Below are 15,502 nucleotides of genomic sequence, written 5' to 3'. Positions count from 1 at the left end.
TATAGACCAACTACAAAGAATAATGCTTTTTTCTTATAATTTGTTTATAATATGTACTTATAACCCTAGGATAATAGAATTAGTAGCAGCACTGACATCCCCTTTGAAATCTCTGGTAATTATTTCTGTATCAACAGGAAAAACTGACTAATGACACCAGGAAGGATGATAAATTGACAAAATATTTTCAATAAAAATAAAGAAGCTCTACTAGCTATTCAGAAAAAAAAACAACAAAAAAAACCCTGTACACACAAAACAAACCATCCACATCTCCATTCTGAGGCTTTATTAGAAACTTTGGCTTGAGAATGACGAAAAAGCCTTGTCCTGGCAGTGGAAAACATGTCCCATACCCCTCAGCACCCAGCCTCTACCCCACAGAGGATGCAAGTATTTTCATCCATTTCTCTACAGTAGCAATTGAGAGGCAAAGCCTTATTTTCATGATTATAATGACAAAAAATGCTTATGGCAAGTACTTAAATAACGACTCTAATCCAAAAAGCCAATTATGCCTGCTTGGGACAAGTAGTTGTCCCTTTAATTAAAAAGGAGCACAAAACTGATACGATCACAAAAAGGTAGAGCTTAACTGTGTACCAAATGTGTTCCCAGGACATAATCATAGATGTTTTGAGAGCCAGAAAAAAAAAGATCAATACATCACAGGTTATTTGTATCCAAATATGAAAAATGCAAAGAGAGATCAGTAAATACATTATAATAGCATAAAATCTGTTCCCCTTTTGCTACAGCTCTGGAAAATTCAATTTAAGAACTGGGAACTGTCAGGATGGAAGCAAAGCAAGAAATACTGTCCTAGGGATCAGTGCAAAGTATATGAAAAAATAAATATATTTGCCTCAGTGGCAAATGGAGAGCAGCTTAAAGCATCAACAGCAAACTGAAGCAGCTCATCCCGAGATCTGCTACAGGAAGAATGGATGGTAAGCAGAGAAGCAAGTTTCTGCAACAGTTTTCTTCATTGGGGTTTCAGAAGGTTTGAGCATTCCTGTTACTGGAGATAAAAGGTGAAAATGCAACACTTGTTTAAATTACATGGTCAAAAATATTCCTGAATCATTCCCAAAGGACAAGAATAAGGTGTTGATCTACCAACGAAATAGACACCTTTGAGAAAAGGCTTAAATCAGCAGTGTGAATTTTGAGCATTTGAAGCACTTGTTCAATGTGTCTTGATCAACAAGAAAAAACTGCTTAACCGTTAAGAACCAACAGGAAAAAAAATCAAGCATCCCCCCTTGCAACAGGAGCTTAAAAATATTGTGTAGAAATCTCCAAGCACAGCTTACAATGACATTTCTCAGCATGACACCCTCATGCATTTCAAGAGTCTAGATGATGATTCATATTTAATGTGCTTATGGTACCTCACCAGGCAAAATCCTCCTTTTCCTGTCCCCTGAACAAAGACACTTGTGATTCCGAACAGTTTCTAGCAGTAAAACAAGATCCTTCACTTCCCTTCTGCCTTCCAGAACAATAACAGAATTAGAAGCTTGAGAGAGCAGCTCAGTTTGTGAACATCGCAACTCAAAATCCTAGAGTTCTTTTAAATGACACTTGCCTGTGCGATATTCAGAGAGTGGGTAATACCTTTTCTCTGGATTAATTAATATGAGATATACATTTATTAACAATTAAAATCCAATCAGCAACATAATACTCTTAAAACTGTTCTGTAAATCACAAAACAAATTTCCAAATGGAAGAACTAGAAGTCTGCCCGTGCAAGGTCATTGCTGCTAAAAACAGCCCATCCTGCTCCTCCAAAAAAAAAGAGAAGTTAACTGCAGCAATATCTATTTCTCACCTGTAATGTGATTTATGTAGAACAAAACCCCACAGCACAGTGACCAACAAAAAAGCCACAAGTAAGTTGAATTTCAGCCAGATACTACCTTACTCTTGTGTTTTGGGAAAGAGAACAAACTGTGTTAACTATGAGAGTAATAAAAACCTCTCACCACTTCAGTTCATTCCCTGTAACATAATCCTCTCATTATTAAGAGTAATCGTATCTGCAACCGATTTCTACCTACAGTGTTGCTAGCAGCATTTCAAATCACCCCATCCTTTGAAAAACAAGAGTAAATGAAATCACCTGCAATGCTATGGAGACTGAACTGTCATTTCCCAAATAAAGTGATGGGTTAGAGCAAGAGCTGACACAAAAAAAAAGAAGAAAATAAAAGAAAAAGAAAGACTTACACAAACCAAGGATTCCAATTCCGGAACACTAAGTTGCCAAAGTCATCTTTCCTCCTCATCCTCTCATCTGTACAGTGTCAGATCCTCAGAAATGTGCCTACAAGTCTCCTATTAGGACCTGACATCAGCAAATTAATAGTCTATTTTGGTCTTTTAAAATAGACATGTAAAGTCTGTTTTCCTGTACAAGTATGTAGACATGCACAAAGCCCAGGCTGATTTTCCTCTTATTTTCCTGTTAAGAAATCAGAGCCCAGGCCAGCCAAACTTCTCATTATTACACAAGGCAGGGTGCCGGGGATTGAAAATGTGGTAGCAACTATTCAGAGACTGTAGCAATCCTGAAACTAAAGAAAATAGGAAAATGCAATACACCCTCTTATCTAGAAATATGGTACAGTTAAGGCAAGAATGGAGCCAAAACACTTGCATTCAGTTTATTGATAAAACAGAGATTTGGGCGCAGAACACACAGCTAACCTCAAAAGCGCTCCTGGGATTCTCAAAGTCAGCTGAGAACACTGAAGAATGCTCCTGCTCCAAGGTATCCATGTGCTGTGGGTACCACCATCAGTTCAGAAGTGCTGAGTTCAAGATGACTTATAGGAGGAATCCTAGCTGCCCACTACACAGCAGGAACTTTTGGGAGGGGGGACTATGACTATAAAACAATCCAATAGGGTCCACTTTCTGTACCCCAACCTACAACTTTTGTACACACTGATATTCCTTCCTCTATTCCTAACACTTTGTCTCCAGCTTTAAAGAGAAAGTCTGGCCTCAGACTTACCAGAAGAAGGACATGTCCACCCTTGGTTTATATTATATCTTACATATTATCTATCTCTCTTACCTTCCAACACCAGAGAGAGGAGCAGGAACTGCTCTTTTCAGCCTTCTGCTCTGTCCCTATAGTTTTGGAGGGGGTCTGTGAACCTGTTTTGGTAAACACTTGTCCAAGATGCATGTGTTTTCTTTCGAGGATGGGATCGAGAAGTAGGGAAAAAAAAACAAAAGTATGTAGTGGTCTTGGCAGTCCTGGGATAATGGTTGGACTTGATGATCTTAAAGGTCTCTTCCAACCTTCTAGGATTCTATGACAAGCACACATAAAAACAAAGACACCCCTAACATGTTACACTGAAACTATCTATCTGATAGAATCCACTGGCTGAACCTTCCCCAACACCTACGGGGTTTGGCACCCACTCCCCGATAACCAGCCCTAGCTACTTCGGGCTGGGGCTTGCCTCTCCTTATGCATGTCCACAGCACAACTCACTACTGAGTGACCCTAGTCAACAGTTACCCTCTTACAGAAGGACATGATTCATAGAATCATAGAATAGTTAGGGTTGGAAAGGACCTTAAGATCATCAAGTTCCAACCCCACTGCCATGGGCAGGGATACCTCACACTAAACTATGCCACCCAAGGCCCTGTTCAACCTGGCCTTGAACACTGCCAGGGATGGAGCATTCACAGCTTCCCTGGGCAACCCGTTCCAGTGCCTCACCACCCTCACAGTAAAGAGCCTCCTCCTTATATCCAATCTAAACTTCCCCTGTTTAAATTTTAACCCGTTACCCCTTGTCCTATCACTACAGTCCCTAATGAAGAGTCCCTCCCCAGCATCCCTATAGGCTCCTTCAGATACTGGAAGGCTGCTATGAGGTCTCCACGCAGCCTTCTCTTCCCCAGGCTGAACAGCCCCAACTGATCATCCTCGTGACCTCCTCTGGACTTGTTCCAACAGTTCCATTTCCCTCTTATGCTGAGGACACCAGAACTGCACAGAATGCTCCAGGTGAGGTCTCACGAGAGCAGAGTAGAGGGGCAGGATCACCTCCTTCGCCCTGCTGGTCACGCTCCTTTTGATGCAGCCCAGGATACGGCTCCTTTCTGGGCTGCGAGCGCACACTGAAGCCGGCTCATGTTCAGTTTCCTATTGACCAACACCCCCAAGTCCTTCTCCACAGGGCTGCTCTGAATCTCTTCTCTGCCCAACCTGTAGCTGTGCCTGGGATTGCTCCCACCCAGGTGTAGGACCTTGCACTTGGCATGGTTAAACTTCATGAGGTTGGCATCAGCCCACCTCACAAGCGTGTCGAGGTCCCTCTGGATGGCATTCCTTCCCTCCAGCGTATCAACCGAACCACACAGCTTGGTGTCATCGGCAAACTTGCTGAGGGCGCACTGGTTTTGTCCTCACTGTAGTGCACAGTGACATAAGCAATGAAAACAAAACTTGCCTTGGCTCTGTTTGGGGGGTCTTGTCTGACTGGTTAGTTTTCTTTGAACACAACTTTTAACAGCTCTAGTTGCTTGTGCTTAATACTTCTCACTTATACAGCACCCAGGAACTTAACTGTTTCATCACACCTCTGGAAGGTCTCCAAAGCCATGGGTCAGCGAACAATTCAAACTGCACAAGCTGAAAGACATGGACACCAGCTACCTCCACCTTTTCTGGCTGCTCTTTTCCAGATCACTCCTCATCCCGCGCCACCAAAAGCAGTTGTGCTGACCCACAGTGGACCCACCAGTGTCAACTCTAACCTGGAGCAGGTTCTTGACACAGCACACACTTTGGGCAGTGGTATCACCCTGAAGTCTCTGAAACTACACGACTCTCTGACATGGAAATGTGTTCTTAATTGAACAAGTGGGTCTCCTTTGTGAGTTAACAAAAAAAAAAAAATAATCTCAACACTATTTAACTTTTTCATTCAATAAAATTGTGCTGCAGTTTAACCCAAACACAGCTAATGTGTTCTTAGTTTTTTAAAAGGAACAGGACTGGCTGTAAGCAGACACGAAATACCTGGAGGTAGCAGACATTTAGTTCCATTCAAGTTTTTAAGTCTTCTCTGTTAGATTCAGAATTAATTAGCAGTTCACGTCTATCTGTGGATTTAGAGTGTAACAGGGTTTGTGGGATTGTTCTCTTTTGTTTACTTGTTTTTACAATACATGTTTCTACAGGATTTGGCTGCTGCTGTGTCTTTGAACCAAACTGATCATTAAGCATCCTGATTTTAGAAATATATTGCTCAGATTATTTTTAATAAGTGATAGAAAAATATCAAATCCTTTCAATATAATAAACCCATCAAATTCTTTCAATAACAGAAGTTCCACTGTGCACAGTTAAATCCACAGGTTCTCTCAGAAGAGGTGTAGCAAAACATGAATGGTGAGCAGTGCTGTAAAGTTTCTCTGACACGTCTACAATCACTTCAGTTTCTGAACACGATTCCTGTACCATGCAAATCTGGGAAACATTCTCACACAAACATTTAATGCATATGATATAGAGAAAAAAGAATATTGCAGCTATCTGAATCCTTGCCTTAAATATACACATTTTTCTCAAGAAACAATTTAAGGCCAATTAGGAAAGTGGAACATGACCTTGTAAGAAATACAGGGATCAAATTATGCAAAAACTTCCTCATCCAATGAAGAAAAATGCATCTGTCCTGAGCATAATGATTTTTTCCCCATTGCACATATATTTACTAGAACATACAAGTTACTGACAAGAACTCCAAATGCAAACCAGCACTAACGCTAACCTAACTTTGTCCTTAAATCCTCACTTTTTTATGTTTAATGAAGATCAGTGACAGCATCTTTAGACTAAAGTCTGAAACATGACTGGGAGCAAGATAAAGATGAAGCTAAAAAGGTCATGCCTCATTTTTATATGCTGTCAATTAGAAAAAGTAGCTAATTCTAACCTAACAGTTTATGAAAGTGCCATCCTGACATATACTCTGTTCTCACGTATTTGAGAATTTTGTAATATGTGTGAATGGAGTTTAAATACTAAGCTTCCTCAGGCATCTTAAAGGAAAACACAACCTTTTTCCTCCTTTAGTCTGGCAAAAGCTTCATCACCCAAAATGTAATCTCCCATTCCATTTTTTATCCTACCTAGAATTCGCTGGTTTAGTCGGTCGGAATTGTCCCTTAGTTCCAAGTAGGAATTTACTACCACTGAAGTCAGAGAGCATTCTAGGAGTTAACAGGTCTGTGCTGATAATAACAGCACAAGTAACTTATTTCTTATGAAAATAAATATCTACACAGATGAAATACAGCAAATTAAAACAGAATACCTGATAATTTAGATCACCCAGCATAATTTATACTGAGTTCTCCTAGAATGAACTCTGATACTTCTCGACATGCTCTTTTTCACAATTAAAACTTTGCCAGCACTGTTCATGTTGGCCAGAACGTTACCAACCTTAAAGTAATTGAATAAATGAGAACACTTACCAGCAGCAACTACAGCTGGAGGCGGCGAACCTGCCTCGCCACCACTTGTTTGGCTCATGGATGCTACAGATGTTTCTCTGGAAGGTGGTAACTGCAGCTCCTTTGGGAGAAGGTCATAGACAGATTCTGTTGAACATAAAGGATTTAATCAAAATGTTATTCATGTTCTGCACAGGAAAAGAAATAACATTTTTGCCTAAAATAGGAACAATAATCCAGCCTTTGAAAAGGTCACATTAAGCACTTGGAAATCTCAACATCATGGAATAAAGTTATGTCAGAAAACAAACCAACCACAAAAATGTTAAGATGCACATTCTCAAGACTGAAACAAAAGGACGCAATCTTGTTCAAACAAAGAAATAATTCATGAACTTCCACAGAAACAGCCCTCATTTAGAATGAAGGGGTTGACAGCATGTACATGAGAATCAAAGACAAACCCATTCTCAGAGCAAGATGTGCAACTTCCAAAGAAAGAGATTAATTTAGTACCATCATCCACAGAGCACTCTAGGCTCTTCCCATGTATTAAGTGCCAATTCTTGTTAGGTAAGATCCTTCACTTCCATTTATCTGTAACATTTATTTTTCATAGAATCATAGAATAGTTAGGGTTGGAAAGGACCTTAAGATCATTCAGTTCCAACCCCTCTGCCATGGGCAGGGATATCTCACACTAAACCATGTCACTCAAGGCTCTGTTCAACCTGGCCTTGAACACCACCAGGGATGGAGCATTCACAGCTTCCCTGGGCAACCCATTCCAGTGCCTCACCACCTTACTGTAAGGTAAAGAACCTCCTCCTTATATCCAATCTAAACTTCCCCTGTTTAAGTTTGAACCCATTACCCCTTGTCCTATCACTACAATCCCTAATGAGGAGCCCCCCACCAGCATCCTTGTAGGCCCTCTTCAGATACTGGAAGGCTGCTATGAGGTCTCCATGCAGCCTTCTCTTCTCCAGGCTGAACAGACCCAACTTTCTCAGCCTGTCTCCATACGGGAGGTACTCCAGTTCCCTGAGTCTCCTGAAGTTTTCCTTCAAACTCCCTGTAAACTCACACAGATGTTCCACAGAAAGGTGTCTCCACCAACAAAATGGCTCATCCGAGTCCATTTTACAGAGAAAGCCCCATGATACAGGTCTGGCAGATCTCATACAGTAGTAGAACCTCTAAGACATTCTTTTTGTGATTTCTGTTGTGAAATTATCTCAGGATCACTGAGTGATCCAAACAGCTCCATTCAGGCATGAGCAAACAGCTATGTGTGCCTTTTCCACTGGATACACCAAAGATGCCCTGTTTCAAACCCCCAATCCAGGGATGTAAATAACCTTGAACATCGACTCATAGGATGGTCTGGGTTATAAGGGACCTTACAGATCAAACAGTTCCAACCCCCTTGCTATGGGCAGGGACAGCTATAAATGAAGGGCTATAAACTGAATATAGCTATAAACAGTTATAGATGAACAGCTATAAACTGGACCAGCTATCACACGCCACAAAACTTTACGAAATTCATTTCTATGTGTTTAGGTGCCTGAGAGACATATGGAAAAAATCAGTGTGTACTTTTAAAGGGTTTTTTCCCTCCTACGAAGCAACAATTATACTCAGTCCTAAAGAAAAATATATTTGTGCAGCAATTCTGTAAAAATTAGAATTCCAGAGCTGTTCAAAGAGCTTCAGCTGCATCAGACCCCATAAAAAAATGAAACATATTCTAGACAAATGCACAGGTTTATACACACCCAGCAAAATGTAACTGTATTAAAACCACAACCCATACCAAATGCTGGCTATGCAACAAACCAGAACAGTTACTGTACTGGGTAAGACTGCAAACTCTCCCACCGCCAACTGGTGGAGCACAGAAAGAGCCCAAAAAAACCACAATGCTGTTTGCAGGATACTACTTGTCTGTTATGCACATCACAAGTGGCTACCAGGAATGACTGTGAACTGGTTTAAAAGTGGTTGAGTAAAGGTATGGTCACAATAACGCTTCTCATTTTATACTTCATTTACTTTTCTCAAAAAGGTTAGCTCTTTTTTAGTGCCAATATACTACATTTTACTAAGCAGCATTGTGTACTGTCTGTGTGCATGAGAACCTCCACAGTTTAAATATATTCTAAATTATAGCTCTATTAAAGATGAATTTTAACTTTATATATTACAATTTTTACTTAAGTTGCATGCACATACAGACTTGAATCTGATTCAAAAAATAAAACCCAAACTAAACTGCATTTTGAACTGCTACTACTCAAATAGCATCTCTTTATGTAAGCAGTGGAGGAAGAAAGGAGGCTCCAAAGGCACATTTTGTTAGTTTTAAGATGAGAATGATGTGCAAAAAGGACAAGGAAAAAATCTGTTAACTAAATAATCAAAAAGAAGTTATACTGCTATTTGAACAAGAATGTCTGAGGAAGGTGAAGGAAGTATAGAATTTCTTTTCATTGTATTGAATGTACTTCAGCCAACAAACCACAAGGGCTGAATTCACTGGAAAGATGCAATAGGTGCAGCAGGAATAAGCAGAACACTGGAAGATCAGCTGAGATCAACTGTTACACAACTCTGCTGTAGTTAAAAAAAAAACATGAAAATCTACCAGCCAAGTTCTGGAGGGACCATCCACTGAAGAAGAGGAGGGAGTCTGTGCGTCTTGCTTGCAAAAAGGAACACAGTTGTTCTAATAACCTTTAAGACTCTATGCAGCTGTATCTGAAACTTTAACAACAGGGAAGAAAGTGGAAGGGCCAGAAATTTTAAGCCGAGAAGCCCAGTAACTACTTCAGTCACTGTTAGGCAGTTTCAGCACTGTAAGGACAGTACAATTTATTAGCAGGTGTCACTGTAAATTCAAATCTGGTTTAACAGATGGAATCATTAGAGTGGGAACCCTTTCTCGTCATCAGGGATCCTAGTGATAGGACAACAGGTAAGGGTTCAAACTTAGACAGGGGAAGTCCAGGTTGGGTATAAGAAAGAAGTTCTTTACTGTGAGGGTGGTGAGGCACTGGAATGGGTTGCTCAAGGAAGCAGTAAATGCTCCATCCCTGGCAGTGTTCAAGGCCAGGTTGGATAGAGCCCTGGGATAGAAGGCCCAGTGTGAGATGTCCCTGCCCATGGCAGCTGGTGTGGAACTAGATGAAGTTAAGGTCCTTTCCAACCCTAGTTGTACTATGATTCCATTACCATACTTTCTGACTGCTACTGGGGATTTTCAGTCTCAGTCCTTTTTCTTTCATAAGCTGCGAAGCCAGTCCTGATGCACAAAGCCCAGGGAAGAATGAAACGTGTCTGCACCTTGCTGAAAACAAGCCAGCCTGACTCACGCTCCCAAACCACTCACATTCTACATCCCCTGAAGCACAGCCAGTGCTGCATATTTGCACATGTTCATTATTTGACATGCTGGATTCTGAGAAAGCTTCTATAAACCACAAAAGCCCAAGCAGTTTCAGAGGAAACATTTATTTATGTCCACACTGAATGGCTCCTGTAAGCTTGGCCACTAGCCTCAATACGTCAAAAAATACTCCAAATAAAATGTGGCATTTGGAAACCATAAGATGTGTGTGGTCCTCTTTTCTTCTGAACTGCAAGTGTTCTTCAAGATGAGTATCTTAATTCAAGAGACTAAAGAATGGAAGGTTCAGATTTTGTCCCAGTAACAAAAAGCACAAATATGAGCTGAAGAAAAATACAGTTATGACAAAAGAGGGTGCTTCCCTACTTGACATCCCTGCACCTTGAACTATAATTGCCCCTGCAGCTAGCAGTTCATACAATAGCTCCAGACAGCAAACTCTTGTAAATTAGCAGCAGCCTTTATTCTGGGCGGCACTGGTGCTACAGGTTAGTAAAACCCAGGCTTGCTGAGCCAGAGGCAGATGCTCAGTGCTGCAGCAGCTGCTGCACTGTAAATGCCACCCAAGGTATTTGTCACAACCTCCCATACGGAAAATTATGCCCAGTCAGCTGTGTTGACAAAGAGTGATCATAGCTCAAGGTGCACCCTGCAACAAATTCTTCCTGCTAAGCCATCTAAGAAACTCACACACCTCACCGTAGGGACAGGCCAAGGGGAATGGCTTTAACCTGCCAGAGGGGAGACTGAGATGAGCTCTTAGGCAGAAGCTCTTCCCTGTGAGGGTGCTGAGGCACTGGCACAGGGTGCCCAGAGAAGCTGTGGCTGCCCCATCCCTGGCAGTGTTCAAGGGCAGGTTGGACACAGGGGCTTGGAGCAAGCTGCTCTAGTGGAAGGGGTCCCTGCCCATGGCAGGGGTAGGAGCTGGATGAGCTTTAAGGTCCCTTCCAACACAAACCAGGCTGGGATTCTATGAACACATGGCAGAAGTTTAAGGTCAAACCCAAACTTTAAGGAAAAAAAGAAAAAAAAAAGAAAAAAAACCCACACAAACTCCTGACCTTTCATGAGAACAGATGTAGCTTCACAGTCTAAAACACATCTTTAGTGCAGTGGATTATTACGAACTATCGCTTCAACACTTCTCTGAAGAATCTGAAATTGTTTGGGTATCTTTAAGAAAGCTTAAGAAAGCAATAAACCTGCTTTGCACACACCAGACTTCAAATGAAACTTTTGTGTTTTCACCTAAACACAGGCCAGTGTTTATATATGCTGCACTATAAATAGCGTTAAAGCAAAAACTGACAAATTCCAGAAAGACTAGAGTTGTTGCAAGGAAGCTAATTCTTCCCAGAGGATACAGTTTCCCTCCACACCGGATACTGTATTTAAATAGCTAAAGCTCCTATTGATCAGCTCACCTCCATTGCCATGTTTTACACCAGCGCGCACACAAGAACATTAAGTGTATGAAATTATCTGCTATAATTTTAAGGCTACTCACGTGGAAAACACCCACAAAAAAAAATAAAAGATGTATGTAAATGCAGCATTACATCTGAAGGCAAAAGGAAAAATTCAGCATCATTACATATTTCTATTTAATTAACAAGAAAAAAAAGTATGTAGACAAAATCCTGGTTTCAGCAGGAATGTTTTTAGCACTGTGTTGAAGCAGCAACTGAAATTTCATTCACTGACAGTAAAAGGTGTCTTGTAACTTATTGCTCATTTCAAACCCTCTCAACAAATACATTAATTGACCTGAAGATTCTGGGCTGTTTTTTCTAGCAGTAGCTCCATTTATATCCAGCATCTTCTCCAAACACATTTTTTTTCACCATACCGGAAGAAAGGAACATGTGTTTCAGGATATATAAAATATCTATATTATATATATATACTTTTCAGGGTATATAAATTTAAATAAGATCAACACACAAACAATATAACAAGCTACTTATGATCAGCTGAGTCACAGAAACTCATTTCCACATATAAACCTTCACCTGCATTCATGTAATAAGTTAGTACACACCCTATTTACAATAAACTCCCAAATCTCATACCTTCCCTCAAAATAACTAAACTAACTAGATGAGCCCAGGCTTTGCAAATTCTACTACTGAAATCAAGGACACATGGGGAGAGGCAGATTTACAGCAAGTGTCAAATTTCTTCAACTGCCCTTTATCCGATTATTCTATCCTTATAACCTCTTATCTGAGATCAGCTGCTTGTAACTTTGATCTTCCTGCCAGTCACACTGACAGTTCAGAAAGCTGCATTTCATGAGGCTATACTGAGCAGGACAATTAGGTCAATAACCAAAAATGCCAAATTTCAGTCAGAGGAAGATAAGTTTTTGCCAGTGTATTGCTTGAAACAAAGCGTTCAGAATTGAAATATTAAAATAATTAAGTAATATTATACCAGACTTGACTGTTTTTTGCAGCACATCAAAAACAGTGCACCCAAACCAAATAATAAGCATTCCAGCACACCTAGCTATCAATGGGAATGAAGCCAGCATCCTGTCTCAGGTGAAAAGTATCCCCACCACTCTTCCCAAAGTGCTGCAAGAGCAGCAACAAAACCTGAAGATACACAAAAGTATATATATAGCACTCCTAGAAGGTATGTTCACCTCATTTAAACTGCTGCACACAGCTGAAATTGAGAGAACTGAACAAAAGCTACCTGTGAAAAGGCTGGATGCATCACCATCCATCACCACAAAAACATCTCCTTGGGTCAACACATATCTGGATCAGTCCCAACAGCTTGTGACAGGAGCTGTGTCTTTGAGGAGGAGAGAGAAGAGGACTCGGAAAGATGCAGGCAAAATAACCCACAGAAGGCAAGAAGCAGTGGGTGAAGCTGATCTGATCTCAGTGGGTTCAAACTTAAACAGAGAAGATTTAGGTTGGATGTATGGAAGGAGTTCTTCCCTGTAAGACTGGTGAGGCCCTGGCACAGGGTGCCCAGAGAAGCTGTAGCTGCCTCATCCCTGGCGTTGTTCAGGGGCTTGCAGCAAGCTGCTCTAGTGGAAGGTGTCCCTGCCCATGGCAGAAGGTTGGAACTGGATGAGATTTAAGGTCCCTTCAAACCCAAACCAGTCTGCGATTCTGTGATTGCATGAATGCTGGTGGATCACAATGGCAAGCTCACAATTGTAGGCGCTCCTTCTCTTCCTATTTGACTCTATCCACCTCACTGCACACAGACATTTGGGCCTTTTGTAGGAATGTTTTTAGATTCCTACACACAGACTAACCCAGCTGACAGGTACCTGAGCTTGCACCAAAATCTAAGTACTCCAGCTTTCCCCCATCACCACCAACAGAAAACACTACATTGAAATTTTTAAACCATTCTCATCACCACAGTATCAAAGGACCTTTCAGAAACAGACCATGCCTTGTGACCAGCAACATTAGATGCTTCCTTATAAATAAGAAACTGTGATTCTGTTTAAACTTTATTCTTAGGAACATAGCAGTTAAGCTTATGGGAGCAAAGGGACCACAATACAACTGCTTCCTGCCTAGGAGCGCTACGACAACTCTAAGATTCTGTGAGAAGTCACCAGCTTTGGACATGTCCCAAAGAAAGCCCCACTTTTTCCAAAACATACGTATTCCCACCATGGAGAGGGCTCTCCCTCCTAACACAAAACAGGAATTCTCATTTTAAAATGACCTTTTATGGTCACAACAGAAATCACTTTCAAGTAGAAGACCTCTTGTTAAATAACGTAAGTTTAACACTGAAACAGAAATAGATGCTGTCACTTCAAGAGTACGGAAGGCAGAAGAGGAAAGAGAAGCAGTTTCCCCAGAAGAGCTAATGAAAGTAGTTGCAAATAATCAGTTCAGCTGTAACACAGCAAACTAAGTACACATGGATCCAGTACTCTATCACAAGCAGCCCTTGCAAGCCTTTTCTACAGCTGCTTACCTTTAATGAATCTTGACTGACTTTTCCATTGCAGCTACACAGGAATTTCAGATGTACAGATTAAGAACTGCCATTTCTAGTAATTTAGTGCCTCATTAACTTGCACTGTGTTAGTACTAGTGCACAATGCTACCCAAGGACTTTTCCATCCTCAAACTTTTGTGAGGCTTTCTTACCCTATCCCAAATTTAACTGAGATCCTTCTGCTTGGTTGACCAGAGAGCTTCTTCTCATAACTCAGCACTTGGTGCACAGAAGATACATCAACCAGCAGAGAATACCCATTTTCAATGTTCAAAAGCAACAGCAGGCTCATCCATGATGAATGCCGGCATCCTCATTTTGCCATGAGCGCCTTAAACGCTGTGGAATGGGCTTATATAGGCCAATGATTTCCCTGTGCATTGCTCTTTTGTACCAGGAGCAAGGCCAGGCCATCCTGAACTTCCACACATGGAAGCCAAGTTACGAATGTGATGCAGAACTTTGCCCTGACCTGCTAGCAAACGAGGTCATAACTAACGCAGGGGGAGACCAATATCACCATCTGGAAAGGTCATCTTCAGACTGCTACAGGTGCAGAGAATCCTGCTACAGAACCAAGAGAGCAATAGGCAGTAGAACAGCCATTTCTGATTTTTAGGCATGCAATTCCCCCTATACCCTCCTGTTCTGGGGAGGCTCAAGTCATCAATTTCAGTGGAATAACCAGTTAAACCTGAAATAGTGGGGGAAAGTTAGCAGGTTATTTTTGACAACACACAGCTAAGAACACAAAAAAAGGGACCCAGGAAAGAAGTATTGCGTCTGCCTTTGCATGAAGACATCCTTCCACTGCACGTAATGCCCTCTAAATCAATTTCTGATCATGATGTGAAAAATCCCATTTTTTGCTGAAGTTTCCCTCTTCACAACAAAGAGGGCAGACATCATTTAACTCTGCTACAGCTACAGCTTCTACCTCCATTCCAACTCTCCTTGTTCTTCCGCAGGCTACCCGTCTGTCTGCCTGTTCCACCATGGGGATCTTCTCCTGTGACTTCACCCCCTCTAACGCTGGGGGATCCTTAAGCAGCACTCCTTTTATCCCCAGCCCTAGGCTAAACGGTAATGACCGCCTTCCTACTCTAAAGGCAATTATGTGGGAGAGCACAATCAATAAACGGGTGACAATGAAAACCAGCCTGTCTGCAACAGAGGCAGAGACAGGGCATCTTCCACTTGGTGGTGGTGGTGGCTTTTGCCTTTAAGGGTAGGTACATCCACTTCCATGACCTCCTGGACAACAGCAAAGTTAATCCTTGTCTTTTAATAAGCTCCCTGCACTGGACGCTGTGCATTTGATCCCCACTGATACCCATCTCAACATGTTTTAATACCCGTACAGATTTGGCTGCTTCTTCCAAGGCCATTTCCTCACTGCAGCACATGACAGTCATACCAGAGATTAAGAAAAAACCTTGGTGTATTCTTCTAATCAGTTGGCAGCATCTAAGCAGAAATCTCTTCTAATGATGTACTCTAAGCTGATCAAAAAAACAACCAAGCAAGCAGGCAAAGAGAGTTGTTTATATGGAATGAAGATTAAAAATCAATTAGAAATACATGAATCTTCAAGTAGCCTCT

The 15,502-nt window shown here is 41.3% G+C and overlaps 1 protein-coding gene across 3 annotated transcripts in view; it reads right to left on the bottom strand.

Annotated features, from left to right (window-relative positions):
- NFAT5 (nuclear factor of activated T cells 5) overlaps nucleotides 1-15,502 on the bottom strand; it is a 63,331-nt gene that overhangs the window by 32,904 nt on the left and 14,925 nt on the right. For all 3 annotated transcript variants that reach the window (XM_061444075.1, XM_061444077.1, XM_061444076.1), the window contains one exon: nucleotides 6,523-6,648. In XM_061444075.1, the coding sequence (XP_061300059.1) occupies nucleotides 6,523-6,648 (126 nt within the window). Of the gene's footprint in view, nucleotides 1-6,522; nucleotides 6,649-15,502 lie in introns of those variants that run through there.

This window comes from Pezoporus flaviventris, unplaced genomic scaffold (genome assembly GCF_033815535.1).
Source record: "Pezoporus flaviventris isolate CSIRO_AGI_PZ_B2104156 unplaced genomic scaffold, CSIRO_AGI_Pfla_v1 ptg000667l, whole genome shotgun sequence".
NCBI classification, from domain to species: domain Eukaryota; kingdom Metazoa; phylum Chordata; class Aves; order Psittaciformes; family Psittacidae; genus Pezoporus; species Pezoporus flaviventris.
This window is presented reverse-complemented; position numbering and strand designations above follow the sequence as displayed.